At 36.1% G+C, this 23,095-nt stretch overlaps 1 protein-coding gene across 4 annotated transcripts in view; it reads left to right on the top strand.

The window, feature by feature from the left end:
- The first annotated feature begins 787 nt into the window (after positions 1–787).
- The window catches only part of TP63 (tumor protein p63), a 138,267-nt gene continuing 115,959 nt past the window's right edge, over positions 788–23,095 (top strand). For all 4 annotated transcript variants that reach the window (XM_044251992.1, XM_044251993.1, XM_044251994.1 and 1 more), the window contains exon 1: positions 788–959. In XM_044251992.1, the coding sequence (XP_044107927.1) occupies positions 912–959 (48 nt within the window). In that variant the 5' untranslated portion in view covers positions 788–911. The remainder of the gene's footprint in view (positions 960–23,095) is intronic.

The following is a 23,095-nucleotide window of genomic DNA, read 5'->3' on the forward strand; positions in this document are numbered from 1 at the left end:
ACTTGGTTTACACCAAAAGATCATTATTCCAAAGTGGTATAATTTTGGAGTATCAGAAGGGCTCTCCTCAAACCATAAGACTCTTGATCATAGGAAACAAACTGTTGCTGGAAGGGTGGAGGGGGTCAGGGAGTAGGGTAACTGGGTGATGGGCATTAAGGAGGGCATATGATGTAAGGAGCACTGGGTATTATATGCAACTGATGAATCACTGAATTCTACCTCTGAAACTAATAAGATATTATATGTTAATTAATTGAATTTAAATTTTAAAAAGTTGGGGGCTTTCCTGCCTAACTCTAAGTAACTTTTTCAGTGACTCCCTTGATACCCCAAATCTGTTCCTTTGGCTTAAAAGTTCTTATTTGCTATTTCAACACAAATACTTGCTGGGAAGGTAAAATATTAAATTTTGTTGTCATTTATGCCTTACTGGGAAAATGATTCTTTTCTCCTTTTTTAAGATCAAGTTTGGATAAGTAAGTAAATTCAGAGGAAGATAAAAGAGTATAGAGTACTTCATACCCTAAGGGATAGGGTTTAAAATACTCATTTCCTGAAGCACCGTTTTTCTCCCATGTTCTACCCAGCAATTCTCGGACAAGGTCAGGGATCATGAGTCCCACTGTACAAATAGGACTTGAACCACCTGAGATGACTCATTTGACATGTGGTTGAGCCATGAAGTGAACCTAGAGTCTCTGACTCCAACCAATGAACCTTGCCAGCTTTGAAACAGAGAGAGCGCCTTGTTACCACCCGGGTGCTTGTGTTTTATTTAGTCCCATTCCTTGCTTAACACACTTTCATTTGTTCTTTGTGGTAGGCCCATATGTTCTGTTCAGCCCATTGACTTGAACTTTGTGGATGAGCCATCAGAAAATGGTACAAGAAACAAGATCGAGATTAGCATGGACTGTATCCGCATGCAGGACTCGGACCTCAGTGACCCCATGTGGGTGAGTGGTGGGAACTTCTCTAATATGTGGGCCATCCCATTCACATCTCTGTGAAATCTGTGTATTTGATGGCATATGGAAAGGCAGATGGCCCTAAATGGGCAAGGCCATCGGGCAGAGAATCAAGGTGGTGAGCAGAGAGAAACTTAGGTGTTTGTGGATTTTGTGCTCAACTCTTCTTACAGCACAAGCTTTCACTGGTGTGGGGAATGTGGGCTGGGAATAATTCTTTACAGTCTTTTTTTTTTTTTTTTTAAGATTTTATTTATTTATGTGACAGAGAGAGAGACAGCGAGAGCAAGAACACAAGTGGGGGTGGTGGTGGGGGAGCAGGCTTCCCGAAGCGGGGCTCGGTCCCAGGACCCTGGGATCATGACCTGAGCTGAAGGCAGGCACCCAATGACTGAGCCACCCAGGTGCCCAGTCCCTTACATTCTTTATCTGAGTTTTTCCTTATATCTATCCCAATTTGGAGAAGGTGGTACCACTCCAGGGCTTTACAGGAGGTCGAGTTAGAGTCAGAACCACAGTCTAGATCTGAATTCTAACCAAATTCTATCTATACTATAGCGGACTGCCTCTTTCATGGAACTATCCTTCTTAAATAAAGAAAGAGGAAGTAAATTCAGTGTGAATCTAAGTACAGATTTGAGTACCTAGTAATAGAATAAGGGGAAGGAAGGTAAGTAATACATAAAATAGTATTTTGGGGTGGACGGAGTGCTTTTCCACCGAGTCACTCATGACCTTAGGCTTCAGTTCCGCATCTGTAAAAGGGGTAGGCCAGGAGTGTAATGGGTTAATAATAATAAAATACTTCTCTGAAATGTTTAGATCAAATTTTCTGTATTTGTGTAATGCATAGTGCTAGGGGGCTTTTTGTCTTATTTTTTAAAAATTATTATTCATTCAGCATACAAATCCTGCTGCTTTTGTTGTAAAACACACACACACACCCCACCAAACAAACAAATCCTACTAGAAAACAAAGTGGGGATTTCATAGATCACATGTGGAAATGATTTTGGAGATCCCCATACCTTGCTTTTCTTTTCTGGTAGAAGATTTTATTAGAATTTTCCATATATATATGTATGTATATATATGTACATATATATGTATATACATATACATGTATATGTATATACATATATACATGCTTTTATAAATCAGCTAAAGAGAAAGAAAAAAAAAGTACAAGATATATATATATATATATATATATCTGGATTGTACTTTTTTTTTTCTTCCTCTCTCTCTCTCTCTCTCTATATATATATATATCTGGATTGTACTTTTTTTTTCTTTCTCTCTCTCTCTCTCTTTTTTTTTTTTTTAAATATTGGGAGAAGTTGTGTCAGGAAAGGGAACAGGAAACAACCAAAAATATAAAATTGTAACTTTATAAATACACTGATGTTTTGCCACTAAGTTGATGAAAGGAAAATAACTATTTGTCAGTGGACCCTTCCATTCTAATACTGATACAGTTCTCAGATTTGAGCTAGTGAAAGATGAATAAATCCAAGGGGCAGGTCACTCAAGGCCTTGGAATGTATTACAATTAAACCTGAGTAGGGGTAAATTCTGATTTGACAGTGACTTTGAAATTAGGATATCTCTAATTCACTTAATAATATCACCTCTTGATAGTAGCATAAGCCTAGGCAAATCTTTCTTTAGATATTCTCTCCAGCAATTTTCTGTTCCGATTCCTGAACTCATAAAAGCAAGTGAATTTATACCAAGCTTGAATGGAGACTCAAGACTTTTAATTTAAGGTTTCTACTCTTAATTCACACATGTTCACATACTGAAGCATGTAGTTTCTAAATGTGCCATTCCCTTTCTTATTTTTTTATGTTAGAAATTTTCTCCTTAGACATCTTGGTTTTTTGTTTGTTTGTTTTTATGTTTATTTTTGCTTTGTTTTTCCCCCTCTGGCCAACTCCTATCTATCCCTCAACAACTAGTTTATCCTATCTTCTCTGGGAAAACTTCCATATCTCTTTTTGCCACCAGTTTGAGTTAAAGACCATTCCTCTAAAGCAACCTAGGTCTATTTTTATTTATTTTATTTTATTTTATTTAAAGCAACCTAGGTCTATTTTAATAACCTAGGTCTATTACTTATTGTACAACATTATAATTGCTTATTTCCCTGTGTCTCAAGGGGACAGGGACCATATTTTGTCCTGCTCAGCATTTGTTAGTCACATAATAGACCCTCAGGTCTATTTTCAAATTTTCAGGAAAATTTGAAGTCCTGTGAAATGAGACTTGGAAGTTATCTAAAAAAGTCAAAAAGCTCTCTTTTAAGCAGTCCTGTCCAAGAGAACTTTCTTTCAGTGATGTAAATGTTCTCTCTTCTGTACTGTTCAATGCAGTAGTCATTAGCCACATGTACCTTTGGGCATTTGAAATGTGGCTAGTGCAACTGAGGAATTTAATTTTAACTTTAGTTAATTAAAATTGAAATTACCACATGTGTTTAGTTTTGGGGCAGCACAGTTCTAGAATATCTCCAGTCAGGGGACTGGTCTCCTCTTGAACATTCATAACAGCCAAACTTCCTGTCCCCTCTGCCTCTCATGTTCCTTCCCTTGTGACTATGGTCTGTCAGTGTGGAAAAAGTTATGCTGTTTAGATACTTTATTCTTTACTTCCACTGTTTTCTCAATTCTGTTAGAAAGTATCCAGATTTGCTATTTGAAAAAAAAACCAAAAACCAAAAAACAAAAAACTTTAGTCATTTAAAGTCCATTTTGGTGCTTTTATAAATCAGCTAAAGGAAACTTTAGAGAAATCCTAGTGGAGTATCTGAACGAGAGTCTTGGAAACTCTACAATGGTGTTAGAAAAGGAAAGAATGAAGAAGGGGAGAAAATAAGTCAAGAAAATACATAGATGTCATTGCCCTCCTGATAGGTGTCTAGCTAAGACTGCACTGCTCTATGGGTTGGAGGTTATTGTTATTTAAGAAATACTGATATTTAAAAGGATTATCCATTTGCAACCTACTTCTCCTGAGTGTCAGTTATTACACACACACACACACACACACACACACACGATATTGATTCTTTGAAATAGATTTTTAATAATGCCACTAGGAGGACTGACCTGATTGAAAGAGAGCATGTTCAATTTGAAGTTGATTCCTGACTCTCCCGTTTTAATTCTAAACTACAAATTTTTAGAAACCACTTTCTTAAGCATCAATATTTGGTGGTGATTAACGTGTCTGATCTTTTATTTAATCTTCCCAGTCACTGTGTGAGGTAGAAATTATTATTGTTCCTTTATAAATTAATACGTCAAAGGCAAAAAAAGAAGGTTAAAAACCGTTTCCAGGATGACGTGTGCACACAGCATCCGTGTCCGCATCCTACCCATACACTCAACTCGATCTTCTCTCATTTTTCCTCCAGGATACTGGAGAGGAACTTTCAGAGGAACTTGAGCTCTATTTCTTGTTAAGTACCTGTCTGTTCCGTGAGCATTAGGGATGCCCATGTGGAGAAACCACTCCTCTCCCCATGAGAGAGTCCTATAGTAGTCTCAACACTACCCCCTCTGAAGAGGCACAGGTCACCATCAGTAATGATGGACGATAAAACAATTGTCTCATCACTTATTAGCACCTTCAAGCCTGAAATTTTTTACCAGCTTAAATTGAAGGTCACACAAAGTCAGGAAATAAGACCCAGAAACTTTGAAAAGAATAAGGGATTGAGATGGTTCCGAAAAAGATGAAAAACAAAATGAAATGTGATTTTTTTTTTTCTTCCAGTGATGGGTCACTTACGAACAAGGATATTGAAAGAAAGCTACAAGTTGAGGGAAAAGGAACTTGATGGCATAAGCTTGCCTCTCTGTGGCTGTTCTGTTTTTAATAGGCAAAGAAGTGAGGTATTGCTAGTAAGTGATAGTTCTGTATGAATCCTTTGTCTTCCCTTGTCTTATGACCATTCCGACATCCTCATCTGTGTCCACATGTGGAGGACACAGAGATGGGAATATGTAACAGTGACAGTCCTCAGCAACAGGAGTCACAAAATGGGGGACATGCTCAGGCTCCTATGACTAGTATTCTGGTTTGGAAAGTAAGAACTGGGATCCACTTAGATTCCTAGTTCTTCCAACAGATAGCTGCTGATGTTTGGTAGCATATTTTCGCTTTTCTTATGTATAAGTTCATAGCTAAATAGTTCTACAACTGCACATAAATTACTTTCCTTTTGCATATAATATCTTAAAAATTTGGGATCTCCGCCAGGCATGTTCTCACTATGCAAGAAATATGAATCTGTAGACGTGAAACAACATGTCAGATAATTAAGGACAAAAATCTTGAAATTGAGAATGACATCCCATTTTTATTGATGTTTTTCACATAACCTTTACCTTAGCAATTAATTAGTCATGAAATGGAATCGTAATGTTTTGCTCTGATTATTAACAAAGGAAATTTGAATTGCAGAGAACCTATATGCCTTCTTCATTAGAATGATTTTAATGTCACTGAAAAATGAACTACATTGAATTAGAAGATGAAAGTGAATGAGGTTTTTTCTCAAAATTTTTTCATAATTTAGCCTATGTTTCCAAGATCCTGTTGGCTTTTGATTCTACTAGTATTTCCTTTAAATCTCAGCCTTGCCTTATTTACAAACTGTCTAAACATGCCTGCCACATCTTCAAGAGGGAGATAAGAGCATCAACACTTAAATGTTCTCCTGGAATTATTGATGGAAACTATGTAACTTTTCTTTTTGCATTTATTCATTCTTGGTGCTTTAAAGAAAACCCTATTTAATCGAATTGGGTTTTTCCCCTCATAATTTGAGTGGCAATTATCTAAAACCATCCGTTTTCATAAATTCGTATTGTAACATCCCAGATATACATGAAGCGTCTTTACCTCTTCAACTCTACATTTCCCAAGAGCAGATAGTGTGTTTGTATTTTGAAAAAGCCTAGGCCACAGAACCAAGCATACTGCCCTATATCTTAAATGATCCAAGATTTCTCTAAGATTTCAAGTATATATATTAGATCTAGTCATAAGCATTTCTTTAGTACTTACTGAATGCTATGTTCTTTGTGATACAGATGGATAAATCATGGTGTGTAGCTTTGAGAACACCATAATACAGCAAATGAGTCAATGTGTACAAAATTATTCATATGTATGTATTTTTAAAGCCACACACAAAAGAAATGATTTACTGTGCCTGACAAAGACTGGCAAAATGTCATAGAGAAGGTGATTTTTATTTAGGTCTTGAAATACGAGACAAATTGATCAAAATATAGAAAGGAAAACATTCAAACATTTGGCATAGGAGAAATTTCTATAGAAAGAAGGACAAAATACAAATTTGAAAAATTTATAGCACATGGCAAAGGTTTAATGGCCCTAATAAACTAAATATTTAAAAATTAATAAGAGAAAGATGAATCCATGCTCTTTGGCAAAGAGTCTAAGTAATTCACAGATGTTTAACAGACATAGAATGTTTGATCTCTCTAATAAAAAACATTGTGAATCCCAACAATGAGTTTCATTGGTTATCATTCCAGATTGTGTCATAGACTATCATCAACCTGGTCAGCAAAGATTTAAATGATTAATAATATCCAGTGCTGATGAAAATGTTGGGAAACAAAATCTATTCACTTTGGGCAGAAATATAAATTGATGTAGTTGGAGGATAATTTGCCCTTCTAATTTATTTAATTTTAAAGGTCCTTACCCTTCATCCTTAGGTACCTAAAGGTATGTACCACTTCTAGGAATTTCCTTCACAAAACAATTTAAAATATGTAAATAAGGGGCGCCTGGGTGGCTCAGTGGGTTAAGCCGCTGCCTTCGGCTCAGGTCATGATCTCAGGGTCCTGGGATCGAGTCCCGCATCGGGCTCTCTGCTCGGCAGGGAGCCTGCTTCCCTCTCTCTCTCTCTGCCTGCCTCTCCATCTACTTGTGATTTCTCTCTGTCAAATAAATAAATAAAATCTTTAAAAAAAAAATAAAATAAAATAAAATATGTAAATAAGTACACACACACACACACACTCTCACACACACACACACCCATGCATACTGACCTATGTACATACACATACACATATATACAGAAATGAAGACTTCATTGTAGCAGTGTTTATCATATCTATAAAATGATAAGACCAGCTAGAATTTTGTAGGCTTTAAAGGTTTGGACTCAGATAGGAAAGAAACTATAGTTTAAAGCAAATGAGGGTTAAGCTCACCCTTGAGAGCTGGTATTAGCAATTATGAAGCATGGTCATTTTCATCTTGCCAGTTTTATTGTTCATGAACCTCAGGGTAATTTCTGTGTTTGTGCTTTGTGTGAGGTATCTTTATGTTCAGGGAAAGATTATGTAGAATTGATATTTCTTATGAAATGTTTGGAAGAATTTGCTCATGAAACCATCTGGGCCTGGATATTTCTTTTTGGAAAGCTCTTTAATTATAAGTTCAGTTCTGTTAATTGTTACAGAACTACTGAGATGATTTATTTTATCTTGGGCAGGTTTTCATAAATAGTGGTTTGTGGGGCACCTACCTGGGTGGTGCAGTTGGTTAAGTGCCCGACCCTTGGCTTCGGCTAAGGTCGTGATCTCATCATCATGATCTCACAGTTGTGAGATCGAGCCCCACATGGGACTCCACATTCAGCATGGAGTCTGCTTGAGTTTCCCTCTCCTTCCTCCTCTGCCTTTCCCACCCATGGATGCATGTGAGCGCTTTGTCTCACTCTCTAAAATCAAAAAATAAATCTTTAAAAAAATATAGTGATTTGTAAGAAATTTGTTGATTGCATCAAAGTTCTGAATTTTTATATGGAGAATTGTTTGTAGTATTCCCTTACTACTCTTTTAATGTCTGTGAGATCTGTAATATCTTTCTGTTTCATTTCTGATATTGGTAACTTGTGTCCTCTCTTTTTCTCTCAGTCTCACTAGAGATTTATTAATTGTATTGATCTTTCAAAAAGGCACCTCAGCTTTCTGGTTTCCCTGTTTTTCACTTTTGTCTTTCTGTTTTCAACTTTATTATTTCTGGTCTTATTTTCTTCTGCTCCTTTGGGTTTATTTTGCTCTTCTTTTTAAAGTTTCTTAAATTGAAAATTTAGATTATTGCATTGAGGTCTTTCTTGTCTTCTAATGTTAGTATTTACATTTATAAATTTTCCATGAAACACTACTTTAGTGGCATCCCCTACATGTTGCTATGTTGTATTTTTATACTGTTCACTTTAAAATATTTTCTGATTTCTCTTAAGGCTTTCTTTTTGATCTGTGTGTATTTACAAGCATGTTTAATTTCCAAGTATTCCAGTGTTGTCTATTATCTTTCCATTACTGCATTCTAATTTAATTCTATTATGATCAGAAAACAGACTCTATATGATTTCAAGTTTTCAAAAATTTTTATTTATTTCATAAGTTTATTTCATGAGTAAAGATATAGTTTATCTTGATGCATGTCCTATGGGCACTTAAAAAGACTGTGAAAGATGTTTTTTGGGCTGGAGTATTCTAAAAATGTCAATTAGGGCCCGTTGGTTGATGATATTATGCAGTTCTTCTCTATCCTGGTTTATTTTCAGTCTACTAGTTCTATTGATTAGTGAGAGATGAATATTGAAGTCTTTAACTCCAATTATGGATTTATCTCTTTCTCCTTTCAAGTCTGTCTGTTGTTGCTTCATGTATATTGAAACTCTATTTTGGGGTGTATTGTTTTATCTTCCTGGTGAATTGATCTTTTTGTCATTATATATTTCTCTTTATTCCTTGTGATATACTTCATTCTGAAGTCTACTTTGTTTTTATATTAATGTAGCCAATCTAACACTTGAGTAATATTTTCATGATAAATCTTTTCTTCATCCTTTTACTTTTAACCTGTATTTATCATTATATTCAAGGTGAGTTGCTTCTACAATGTATAGTTGGTCACTTTTTATCCATTTTGTCAATATCTATTAATTGGTGTATTTGTATCATTTCATATATATGTGTATATAATATATACCATTTGTATTTTGTGTGTTTGTTCTCTCCATTGCTCTTTTGTTTTCCTTTTCTCTGCCACTATTTAGATCACTTCACCTATATTTAGTATTTCCTTTTAATTATTCTACCTTGGTTTTGGCTGTATTTCTTTGCATATTTTTTAATTGTTTCCCTAGGCATTGTCATATTCATAGTTTCTCATAGTCTATTATGAATCAATATTTTACCACTTCAAACGGAATGTGGAACACTTGCCACAATATTGGTTGCATGATCCCCCCATGATGTCGTAGCTATCATATATATTACATCTATGTACATTGAACACTCCATCAGACACTGTTATAATTTTTGTTTTCAACTGTCAAATATATTTTTTAAAAACTCAAGAGAATAAATGTATTTTATTGAATAGGATATTTATCATTGATGTTGTTCTTTTTTCATACTACAGTTACAATTCTGACTGAATACTGTCCGGAAGAACAAGAATTCCATGTACAGTTTTGTTCATCAGAAAGATTTTTTTCAAAGAGATATAAGTACTACTATTTTCTAAGCAGATCATAAGCCATGTCAGAGCTCTAATTTGTTGAATTTTTATTGAACATAAATTTATAAACATTTCTTTCATAAACTCCACCAACCTTTTCTCCCTCCCTGCCTACACACACACCCACTAACACACACACATGCACGCACACAGACACACACAACTCACTGTAACTCAATTTGAGCCACATCTATAGAAGTTTTCTAAAATTGTAGGATTGTGTCAAAATGGTTTTTGATATGCGAATTGTTTTGTCCTCATTTGATAAATTTCATTCTTCATATGTATATATGTATGAAGCACATACTCTGTGAACAAAGTATTCTTCAGTAATTCACTCTACTCAGGCTACAAGGGGCTGGTTAACAGCAATGCTGTACGAGTCACTCAGAAATTCTCAATTTCCTTCCTACGTGCCTTCTCCTGCCTCAAAAGGTGGAAGGGGTACGATCCTTGATATGTCATATAAACAACAATTATTTTCTGTATGTTCTTGGTCTCCCAGGCATCTGAAATGCATACAGTCTGCCAATTTGAAGTCTAATACCAATATCAAGAGCTCCCTTGAAGGAAGGCATCTCTGTTTCCCTTCCCTTCCCTTCCTACAAGGTCTCTCCCTCAGGCTTCCAGAGCCACCCTCACATCTCCACTACTAAGCTCTTTTGTTCCTCCCACGCATTCTCTCATTCCTTTTCACGTGTCCTATTTCTCTCCCATCTCTACTTTTTCCTTGTTAGGTCTTCCAGAAAAACTCTAGAGTTCAGTGTAGGGAAACTCAAAAAAAGGTGTTTTTTTTCATTGTTGTTGTTCTTGTTTTTACTTTGATGATTACATTCTATGTAACAGGATTTTACAGTTTATTACCTACTTTAGAATTCTGACATAAGACTTTTAGCCAGATACACTGTGGTTGGAATTCTGTCATTACCAGTTTAAGCTGTGTGAACTTGATTATCTCTATGACCTGCTTTTTCTTCATTTTTATGGATAGACAATAATACCTATCACTGGCCTCAGAGAATTGCAGTGGTTTGTTTCATTATCTGATTTGTTTTCATTCAAAGTTCCTGGCATATAAAAATGTAGTCATTTAAAAATTATTTTTATTATCACTCATCTATTTTCTTAATAAGAACTCTGAGTAGGTAAATATATATTACTTTTCATGACGAAATGCAAATTGATAAATTGCTCTGATGAAAAAGAAGTTTAAGTTCGTATCAAAAGCATATGTAATCTCTACTTAGTGATAAAAGTTATAAAACTATTAGTTTTTTTCTGTTTTTTTTCCTTGAAGAAACAGATTTTATAATGTGCATTTGGATTATGTCATATATAAATTTATAATCTACTTATATTTTTGCATTCAATGATGAACCTATTTCTCTTATTTACAAGTCTTCACGACAACTTTAATTGCTATGTTATGCCATTACACAGACATATAATGATTTATTTAACTGTTACTTTACTCAGTTTTTTTAAAGAAGAATATTTATATAAGGAATATTTTCTTGCACTAGATGCTTAAAGTGTGACTATTGAGTAAGATTGTATGAACACCAGTGTTACTGATACTTATTATCAAATTTCTTTTCATGGGTTTGTTTTCTTTTCAATTTATACTCCTACAACTCTGCGGAAGTGTCTATAAACTTGAATCAATTTTGTTTAAACCATATCTTCTTTATTTTGATTTATTTATTTATTTGGCGGAGAGAGATAGAGAGATCACAAGTAGGCAGAGAGTCAGGCAGAGAGAGGAAGGGAAGCAGGCTCCCCGCTGAGCAGAGAGCCCAATGTGGGGCTCGATCCCAGGATCCTGAGATCATGACCTGAGACGAAGGCAGGGGCTTAACCCACTGAGCCACCCAGGCGCCCCATATTATCTCTTCTTTAAAAATGCAAATACATCTAGGAGACTAAAGGAGATTCTAGTCATTTGCAGATAGAGGGGAAACAGTCCCTCTTTCTATACCTTTGATTACACTCTGTGGAAGGGATGGTAGTTTTAACTGGAGATGAGGAAGACATCTTGGAGAATGGAGCATCTCTGGCTGGGGAAAGCAGACCTCACCACCTTGGGAACAATATGAAGAAAGGGGTGAAGAAAGAAGAGTACACAGAATATATATATATATATATATATATTATATAATATATATATTTCTATATATATATTCCTATATATTTCCTATATAATATATATATATTATATATGTATTTTTTCTATATATTTCCATATTTATTTCCTAGGAAATATGTATATTTCCTGAGGTTAGCCCTGAACATGGGGATGCGCATAACACTTTCTACTTTTCTGTGCAGCACTTCTTAACCCTTGCTCTTAGTATCTTTACTACCCTTTCTCCTTGGCTACTACCATTAAAATAATCATTCAACCGTAATTTGTACCAAATAAGCTTTTGTTTATTAGTTCTATGAAAACAAATGAAACAGAATATATTCTGTGTAGAAAAAGCCCTCCAGTTTTTGGAAGATGGGTTTGTAGTTACTTATGTTGCTTCTGAGATGGCCCAGTATCCACTCAGATTAGACTGAGTTCAGGTGTCCCCAGAAGAGCAGACTGTTTTCCTGTTCTGTTCTTTGTGCGGTGTAGCCAATCAGAAGGCACCACTTTGTTCAAGATTGCCAAGCCAGGGACTTTTACCTTAAATGCAAGTATGCATTTCAAACCTTGAACAAACAGTCTGCTTAATAAAACAAGGGAAAGGGTTTCTTTCTTTCTTTTTTTCTTTCTTTCTTTCTTTTTCTCTAGAAATTCACAAACATCATTTGACAGGTGACAGCTCCTCCCTTACAAAAGGGGCTGTTTGCTTTTTGCTTTGGTGTTTGGGTAAACTGCAGCACACACTGGCAGAGAATTTATTGCCTAGGGGAAGGTGTTTGCAGTCTCTGTGTTTAATCTGAAAAGAAACCCTTTTCCTTCTATCCCCTCCCTCTGTTTTTGAGGAGGGAGAGTTGGAAATGATAGCCCTAGGGAAATAGTTCCCCTAACACCTGTCTTTGGTGTAACCTCAGCAATGTTACTTAAGACACTGTGCTTAGTGTGTATGCATTCAGAATGACAAAGTTGAAGAGGGCAAATAAACAGAAAGGGATTTCAGCAGAAACACAGGAGCTGATTCTGACCTTACATCCTCTTAAAAACCTAAGAGTCTGAAATCATAGCATGCTGATTTAGAGAGAATCTGATTTGTTTGAAGTAATATGCTGTGAGTCACCTGTTCATTCCTTCAGTGACCAGTTTATTTAATATTGTTTAATCTATAAAACTTGGAAAATTCTAGAATAGTAGACTTAGGACTACTATTGTAGACATGATATAGTTCTACTCTAGCCTTCCTTTAATAGATGAGACAACTAAGATCCAAGTTGATTAGGGTAGAATTCTCCAGTGTGTCCACTAGGGTTTATGGTTGACTATGGATTAAACCTAACTTTCTGGATTTGTAGACCTGCCTTTCCCTTTCCTGTTAGAGACAGTGTTGATGAGCTCAGGCTCTGGAGTAGCTTGCTGTCCGCATTTGAATTCAGATCTCTCATTCACTACTTGGATGATCTTGGCTAAATCCTGGTTTGTTTCTGAGCTTCAGTTTACTCACTTGCAAAATGAGGATGATGAGATTGGTAACAGACCAGAGAAGAGCTTTTTAGCATATTGAGACCTGACATGTCAAGCAGGTAACAACATCTTATATGAGGTCAACTCTCAGTGGTGGTGGTCCTTACTGTTACTTCTAGAATATGATAATTCTGGAAACAGGAAATTGGGAATCCCAAGTAGAGCAATTGCTGATGCAGAAAAAAAGCAATATTTGCATGGATTTGTATTTTTATATTTCAAAAAAAGAAGATAATATTTGAAAATACACTAGTATTCTATAAAATCCGTTAAGTTTCCCATTTGAAACTACACAGAGTTGAGTTTTCTTCAAATTAAGTCGAATTTTGAAGCAGATTTCTTTTAAAAGCTCTTATACTCTGGCATCCATTCAGTCTTCTAGAACTCACAGAAAATATTTTCAGTTTAATTACTGGATAGTATTTTATTTCACTTATTTGGGTGTCATTAAGTAATTTAACATAAAATACTCTCTACGCCAGAGCCCAGACTTTGGAATTGGATACCCTTATATCCCTGGGCTTGAATCTTCATGTGATAAAGTCAGAGCTGTGTGGACTCCAAAACAGTTTAGTTTTCTCAAAATGTGGTCTCTAACCAACACCATCAGGAACTTTAAAAGATGCAAATAGTTTGGGTTCCACTCCAGATCTGCTCAATCAGAAATTAGAAGAAGGAGGGCAACAATCTTTCAATAAGTCCTCCAGGTGATTCTGATGTTGGAGAAACACTGGTGCAATCCAGTGTTTTAACATACGTATTTTTATAGGCTAAGAAACTCAGGTTCTGAGTGCAGAGTGACTTGCCCAAGGGAACAGAGCCATAATGACAGAGAAGAAACATCTAGGCCAGTCTCTATTTTAAAGTAGACATTTTTAGCTGTGACTCATCTTAAAACATGTGAAAAGTTCTACTGGGTTATGCCACTGAGAAATTAAAAAGGTAGACAATAACAGTTTAGAAAAAGTAATTAAATGTATTTATCAAATGGTTGGCTTCATGTCTTTATCAATAGACATTGTCAAAAACAGATTTTCACACCTGGTTTTCTCTTAAATTGTAGCTTCATAAGAATCTTTTCCCTGGCAAAAAGACTAAAATCTCAAGCTTGTATTCTTGTCAATTCAACAGGGATTTGCTAATTATTTACTAAGGTCAAGATACTCTGCTAACGGTATAAAGTTTAAAGAAAAGGGCTAAGTCTGTCACTACATCTAACTTAAAATCAGTGGGGGAGACAGTTATGAAGTTAATGAACTAGGTTATAGTTGATCTAAATGATCATAACCAAGAAAATATTTGTTGCTTAACTATTGAGAGATAAATAAACAAGACAACAAATTAGTATCCATGTTAGACAATGGACCAGTTTAGTCATCAGCAATGATGGCTGGGCTTTACAACCTTGGGAACAGTATTCACATCATACTCTAAAAGAATCTTAACTTTTAGGCATTAAGAAACTCAGTGATCCTGCACCTAGCCAACATTTGCTGTTTTCGATACCTGAGACATTCTAAGGAATTAATGAATAAGTAAAGAGTATGTTCTATACCTAAGGACCTCACAATTCATTACCAGACAGGAGACGCAAACAATTCTTATCAAGATAGAAAGTGGTAAGCACCAGAGGAGAACACAGACAAACTTCAGCAAGAATTCTGATAATCATGTCTATGTAAAAGCTTGGGAAACATATGGCCATGTGAAAGAGGAGAAAGAGAAGGTATTTGAGACCTTGAAAATTATCTGAGTTAGGGAACAAGTGTACATGTGGGAAGTATTCCATGCAAGAGAACAGGAAATGATGATAAATAAGAACTGGAGAATACTTGCCTCACTTAGAGTAATGCAAATTATTCTATTATCCTAAGTTCCCTGGACTCATAGCACATAATGTGGGCTATCAGTTTGAGACCCCTTGAGTTAAATGTATAAATGATTTCAATAAATTGTGTATTGAAAGGAAGGAAGGTCAATTTGATTTGGCTGGAAGCCAACAGGGAAGAGAAGGAATAAGGAAATACACAAATAGTTGAGTTGGGGTCAGGTCGGGGAAAACAGGGATACATTCTAATCTGGTGGTCTTGGTGAACTGCTTATAGGATTCAGAATGTGGGCAACTAGAGGATAGTGGCTAGCGGTGGGGAGGTACCTGCCTGTGCACGTGACCCCAAACTCTTCAGTGTCATGTGCTTAGTGTTAAGAGAAGTAGGTGTGTTAGGATTAAGAGATTGGGTCTCTCTATGAGACTATTCTTTTCAGATGAGGACCTGTTCATTATCTCCTTTTTCTCCCACAGCTCCTAAAGTAGGAACATAGATGAAAATGAGAGTGCCTTTACTTTAGGGAATAGGTGAATAGACTACTAACTAGAAAATGAGAATGATGTTGATTTTTTAAAAAATGGAATAGAGATAAAAAACAAAAAGATTAAAAAAAACATGGCTGATAAAAGCAGTAGCTGGATTGATTATTTCTGATTAGAAGGGTCATGGGGGGGTCTTCATCAGGTAAAAGGTAACATCTCAATGTGAGTGCATGTGGTAGGAGAGAAACAGACAGAAAAACAGACAGACTTAGTTTGTAGAGTAAAAGCCTTTTCATTCATTAGCTGAATGGAGTGTCCCTCAGAAGTATATTGTCTACAGTGATGTGAGCTTCATTTTTATCTTTTTTGTCTATCAAAGTTGTTTTTTTTTTAAAAGATTTTATTTATTTTGAGAGAGAGAATGTGTGTGTGCATGGGATGAGTGTGGTGGAGGAGGCAGAGGGAGAGAGAAAATCTCAAGCAGACTCCTCGCTGAGTGTTGGGCTCAAAGCTGGGTGGGATGTCACCACCCTGAGATCATGACCTGAGCCAAAACCAAGAGTCAGGCTCTTAACTGAGTGAGCCACCCAGGAGCCCCAGAGTTATTCTTTGTGTTTAGGAAAGACATATAATTCATCTATAGATTAAGGAGAAACACACACACACACACACAGTTCTTATTTCACTGTATTTACTTATCATCCTCCCAAGAAGCTGAAGAGCTCTTAATGGATATTATTCAAAGCTTTTCTCACCACACCCTCTTAAAGAGACAGAAAGAGAGCGGGTACTTTCACATCTCAGTTGTGTCCCCTCCATGCTATAGGATAGTGAATCAGAAACTAAATTAGATACAAAACCCACACTATTTGTCTTGGAATCAAATATGCTTCAGTCCAGTGCATGTTACTGCCTAATTAGAACGTAGATGACCTTATAAAATATGGCTTTTAAAAGTAGCCCTCTCCTTTAGATATCGGGTTTGAGTATCAAGATGCTTTTTCTATAACCTGAACTTTAGTGGAGCATTATGGATTTTGTGATGTTGGCTGCCCTGGACAAAGGGAATAGGCATGAACCACCTCTGCTAGTGAATTAGATACAGTCCACTCCCCGCTTAACCAAGGTATTTTCTGTGCTTTCCAGCAATAGCTTAGTTTGAAAAAGAAACAACTCAGCTGCTTGAAGTTGATCAGATAGAAAGAAAACTAAGAAGGGTATGGAAGAAGGGGAAAAAAAAAAAAAACAACTATTTTGTGAATCATCAAAAATGGAAAACCACTGTGTTCCAGTATGTTCCCTCTTCTTTAGGTTCAAGAATTAACACATCATGTCTAAAATTAAGCTCTTTGGAGGTCTTTTGACATAGGCAGATAGATCAGGGTTTATAGTGCAAATTTACTATCTCTGACATCTTGAAAAGCACCCAAACTTTAGCAGTCCTGGGGTTCAGTGAGAAGCCACTGGCCTAGGAGTCAGAAGTCCAGGCTTCTAGGCCTCATGCTGCTGCCACTAATTGGCTTTTTGTTGATAGATAAATAACTTCCTCTTCCAAGTCTTTTCCTTATGTGTAAAAGCATGGAATTAGATTGGTTGCTAACTTCATCCCTTCATCCTTAGTAACAGATAAACCACCAGTCCTTGCCGAAACTCCTTTTGTGTCTTTATGTGACTTTGATGGGAACACAGCACAGACACATACATTTTCCAGAACCATTAGTGAAAACATATAAACCAATGTGCCCCGTTTGACACACACAAACAAAATCTATCCTAAATCATCACTGTGCGGCGTGGCATCTAAAGAGTTTCCTTTCCTTCTATTCTCTAGGTCAAGGGGGAGGTGGGACTTGCAAAAATGAGAACACAAAAGCAACATTTTCATTTTTGAGAAAAGGAGTACTTCCTCATCAGTGCTTTTTGTGGAGGTGGGGTGGGTGGTGAGGAACTGTGCTCCTGAAGATGAGTCATGAATATAAATCCTGACTGGAGCTGGAGAAAGGAGAAGGGACTGAGTTCTGCTACTCCCCACTCCTCCACTGCTACCTCCATCTGCCTCATGAGCCCGGAGGCAGTGTTCCTTCCAAACAACTACTCACCTAACCAGTTCATTGGAATGTCTTTCTACAGACGGTGTCCTCATTCAGATTTCTTCTGAAAATGAACCTCTCTAAAAGCATAAATCATGTTTAAAAAAAAACAAAACACGGTGGTAAATTTTACACACAAAAAATCTCTTCTTTGGTTTAAAAAAAAAATGCACACACCAACCTATCCCCGCCAAACCTTGACACAAACACAGAAATAAGAGCAATTAGGAAAACAGTTGCCTTGCACCTTTTAAAGAGAGGACTTTTTCTCTTGGTTGGATCTGGTCTTTGGGGTGACAGGAATTAAGCGCTCTTGATGTAATCTTCCCTGCTTACCACACACACGCCTTGTCGGTCCCTCAACTTGCAGTGTAGGAGAGATTTTATGAAAATATTAAGTATATGTTCTTCTTGCTGGCATTTTAAAATGGACACATAAGACACCGTGAAGCAAAAGATATGAACTATGAACTGACACAGATTTTACCATGTAACAATCATGACTTCAGACAGAACAATAAAAAAGGTCATATTCTGTGAGAGAAATTTAATAAATTATGGAGTATGTACTTAAAACCCTGTCATTGTATAATAGCATTAGACAAAAACTGGGGTGTCCATGGGTTTTTTTCTCTTTCTTTCTTTCTTTTTTTTTTTTTTTCTGACCCTGTTGCTCATCTGGGTCATACTAAAAAACCTCGAGTGGTAATGATTCACATAATATTTTCTTATTCTGGTTGTAAACAGTTCTTAAATAAATAAGGATAGTTTGTGATTTGAATTCACTGAGAAAAAAAATAAAAGTGCTGATCTCTTAATTTATATAGTGGTAATGGGATGGTGTTGAAAGTGTTATAGAAATTGAGTTTCTTGCTTTATCTGGTAAAAGTCTGAATGGTAGAGGATAAAAAAGACATTTGATTTACTGGGTTTATTCTTATTTTTAATTTTTAAAAGATTTTTATTTGACAGGCAGAGATCACAAATAGGCAGAGAGGCAGGCAGAGAGAGAGGAGGAAGCAGGCTCCCCGCTGAGCAGAGAGCAGGATGTGGATGCGGGGCTTGATCCTGGGACCCCAGGGATCACAACCCAAGCCAAAGGCAGAGGCTTTAACCCACTGAGCTACCCAGGTGCCCTGGTTGCTGGGTTTATTTTTAAAGGAATTCCCATAATAATTTGAGGTTTGGAAAATTTGAAGTTTGGTTTTAACTTCAGATTATCCTTCTGTAAGAACAGAATGAAATTAGCCTTATTAATCTATCCAGAGTTTTAGCTAAAGAGTAGTTCATGGTTGGAAAACCATGAGTCACAACTTTTATCTTGCAGAGGCTAGGACACTAAATTGTCTGATGGGTGATAGAACCAAGCCATTATCTTATGACTGGATTGCAAGAAAAAAGAAATGGTGTTATTTTTATGATGTGATTCTTTTTCAAAAAACATCTTGAGTCACAGAGATTCTAAGTAGTTATAAATTATTTTCTAAACTTTTATTAAAATTTCTAGATAACTGGTCATCAAATTGCTCCCAAATCCAGAAAGACCAATAGCAAATATATATATTAATGTCAAAACACTGTTCTCAAGCAGCTATTTTCATTCTTTATCATAAACAATAAAAAAAAAAATCTGGCCCCAAATCCCAAATTTAGCATATGCATTAAAAGTACCCATGATATAATAACACCTACTGCACACTGTGGGTTGACTTGTTATTTTAAGGTTGACTCAGGTTAGGCTGTGACAAGGGCATGTACTGAAATTGTATTTGGCAGTGGTATATGGATGCCATAGTGAGAGTTCATATAGATTCAAGTCAGATAATGGATAAAATGCAGGCCTAAAAAACAAAACAAAACGAAAAAAAAACCCATTCCCCCAACACACACACACACAACTTCCTAGTCAGTGACATTGATGAGAAGTACAAGCATGTGCCCAGAGATGGCCAGAGAACTTCACTTCCTGCTCAGCACAAAGCAAGTTAATGTGGCTGCAGAAACCCTGTTCAAGGCCCACAGCCCATATCTACTCCTGAGCTAGTTATGTGACTTATGGCAAGTTATTTCACCACCCTATGCTGCTTCTCTCATTTGCAAGATGTGAATAATGGCATCTCCTTCATAGGCTAATATAAGTATTAAATTATAAATAAAAATTATGTAAATTACAGCATGAAGAATCATACCTAGCCTTAAGAAGTGCTGAAAAAATGCTCACTATTGTTGTTTTCTTTTTTAAATATTTTTTAATTTATTTGACAGAGAGCGATCACAAGTAGTCAGAGAGGCAGGCAGAGAGAGAAGGAGAAGCAGGCCTCCTGCTGAGCAGAGAGACCGACACAGAGCTCGATCCCAGGACCCTGAGATCATGACCTGAGCAGAAAGCAGAGGCTTAACCCACTGAGCCACCCAGGCACCCCTTAAAATGCATAAAATTAAGGTATTATAGTTTCTACTATCCTCCAAAACTTTGATCCTATGTAATGATCAAATTGAATAGAAGAGTAGAAATTTATCCTGGGTAAAAAGAAAAGTGAAATTTTATCTCATGAAGTGTTATCTCTAGTCAGTCCCTTTGAGAATATTGGGTGGAAACCAGTGTTATGGATGTTATGATCTAGTCCTCTATTTTAGCTGTAATTTGTGTCTGACTATCCAACTCTCCCATCTGTTTGGGTTAGAGATTATGTGTCCAGTGGTCAGAGGAATCATGTTGATCCTTGCTTTGTACTTTTCCATTTAGTTGTTATTCATTTGAAACATAATAAACTTGTTTAGAATTAATGGACTAGTAATGTGGTCTTGAGTGAAAATATGATTATGATAAATGCATCTGATAGATCATTTGTATACCCTAATGGGATGTACAAAAGAGACATAGAGTTTTTTAAATGGCTGTACCCATTTAGACCTTCAAACAGGCTGTCCTTCACAGTGGCCACCTTGGGTAGTTCCATGCTAAATCTTCTCAGTGTCATTCACCTTCAGGGACAGCTGATCAGGAACATAAGAAATTTTGTATCCTTATTTTAAAGCTATTTTTTTCTCAATTAGCATCATCTTATCCAATTTGATCACTCACTTTATATGCTAAATTTGGCAGTGCTGAATACATTTTTTTAAGCTTGAAAATTTGTCACCATTGATTTGATTCCAATAATCAGTCACAAAGTGATTTATAAATTATGACAGATTGTTCATGAAGCTTGATGCCCCATGAAAGCAGGAATCATTACTTTCTTTTCTGTGAAACACATTGCAAAGCCTGGCCCTATTTAGTGCTCAGCAAATGTTTGTTGAATGGTCTAGAGGTCTAGAAGGCCCACCTCTTTAATCAAATTCTTAGCTCCCTAAGGAAGTGATGCAGTGTGAGTCTTCTGAATACCCCACAGAAACTAAAGGACACTACATAATCACTCGACTGTCATTGTCTTGAAAACTAGATGCAGTCCCTCCAACAATTTCTTCTCCATCCTCATTGAGTTTTTGTTTTTTTTTTTTTTTTTTTACCACTTCCATATGCCATCGATTGCTTTTTTTGTTCATTGGGAATGTGTAAATATTAATTTAAAATGCTTCTTTGACATCTATTAAGCAATTTGCAACAGAATCAAGCAACAGAAGTTTTGGCATTTGGGGAATTATCAAAAAGTATTGTGCCTAGAAAGCTGTTCTTTTTTTCTTTGAGGAACATTTTTCTCTGAGTTTATGCAAATTCGAAGAGGCGAATGCAAGTCATCTCTAAAGATTGGTAGGCAGGACAAAATGTTTAAGGTCACACGTTTTCTCTTGAAATTAGTCACTTCTGTATAAATCATGTTCTAGGTCAGAGGTTTTCATTTGAATGAATCAAAGCTAATTGCAATAAGGATTTAGAAAATGATACCTATTCATCAAGAACACACAAATAAATAAAATCGCTTATGTTTGAACAACCTTCTGCAGTTTAAAAGAAAGTTATTTCGTGTCCATTATCACTCTTAATCTTCACAACATGTAATGTATATCTCGTGCCATTATAAGTACATTAACTCTTCGGATTTTTGGTGTAATTAAATGTTATTAAAAGCAATTTAACTTCATTAATGAACAGGTTAGTATGTATTTCTAAATAAAAGGCACCCATAATATTTCATACTGTTAAACAATTGAAAATATGGCTCTTGTTCTGGAGCTCCAAGTTAAAAGAATAAGATCCCAAAGATGCATGTTCTTTAACATTGTTTCGTACTCTACCTACAGGCAATATTGATAATAAAGCTAACCATGAAAGAGATTTTCAACATTGGTCACCTGATTGGCCTTGAAGAAACCTTTATTTTTTTTAATTACTCCTCTTTGTCTTCTTTTTATTACGGATTCTTTTTTAGACTTCCTGAGTTGAGTATTTGGGCATAGTCAATAGTGTCAGCACTACCTAGGACCGAATAAAGGATTGTTTGGTTGCTTTCTTGGTTATCGGAGAATGAGATCTTGGCTCTCATTCAACTAAAACAGAAAACGTCTGGGCAATGTCTGCTAATGTTGAAAAGTAGGGTCAGTTCTCATTGATATTCAGCAAATTCATCGATTGATTCACTTCTTAAAATGTATTGAAACCTTTCAGTGTATAAGACCCCATTTAATATTTGTATGCCCAACCTAAGGTGTTAGTGGGAATATTATCCTCAGTAGAATGTGATAGTGTATCAGAAACCTTGTTTGCTAAGCATGGTGAAGTGATAAATTGTGCCCTTGTTTACATGGCTAATTGTAAGGATTTGGAAACACTCCTTTGATGTACTAAGAGCAGATAATGAAGACAGTTAAATGAACCTTTATAATGAATCTAGGAGTTCAAATCAGCTAAGAGTTAACACTATCTGCTAATTTTCTTTTTGAGCCTGGCCCAAACTTTTATGTATCACCTCCCAGGCAGAAAACCTATTTTGGATATAATGGCAAGCCAGCTTGTTTTTCTTTATAACCTAACACTTTATGCACTCTCTTAAGATGTTGGTGCTGGAACCAGCTATAGAGATCATCTTATAGCTATTTTTTTTTTTTTTTTTGGCCAGCAAAGGAAATGAGCTCAGAGAAGTAGTGACAAGCCCTAGATTACATAGCCAGTTGGTGACAAAGCCAGCCTAGCATCCACATGTCCTGATTGTTTGCACTATGGTATGATGTGCTCTGTTGAAAAAGAAGTGCCTATATACTGTCTTTTGAAACTAACTCTGTATTTTCAAATGCAGAGTTCTGTGTACCAACTTGAGACTGTTAATTTTTTTTTTTTTTTTTTTTTGATAATGTGAAATAGTTGCTCTCACATTGCCATTTTGCCTAACCACAGCTTATTCTTATTTGGAGAAAGTATCAAGACTTCCTCTAATGTGTTTGGTGCTTATTCAATGCCAAGTTTAGTGCCTAGACTACCATGTTCGATGGAACGGTAGATTGAATTTCTGCATCATTTCCAAGAATCGTGCTGTAAGAGCATAGCACA

This window comes from Neovison vison, chromosome 6 (assembly GCF_020171115.1).
Source record: "Neovison vison isolate M4711 chromosome 6, ASM_NN_V1, whole genome shotgun sequence".
Taxonomy (NCBI): Eukaryota; Metazoa; Chordata; class Mammalia; order Carnivora; family Mustelidae; genus Neogale; species Neogale vison.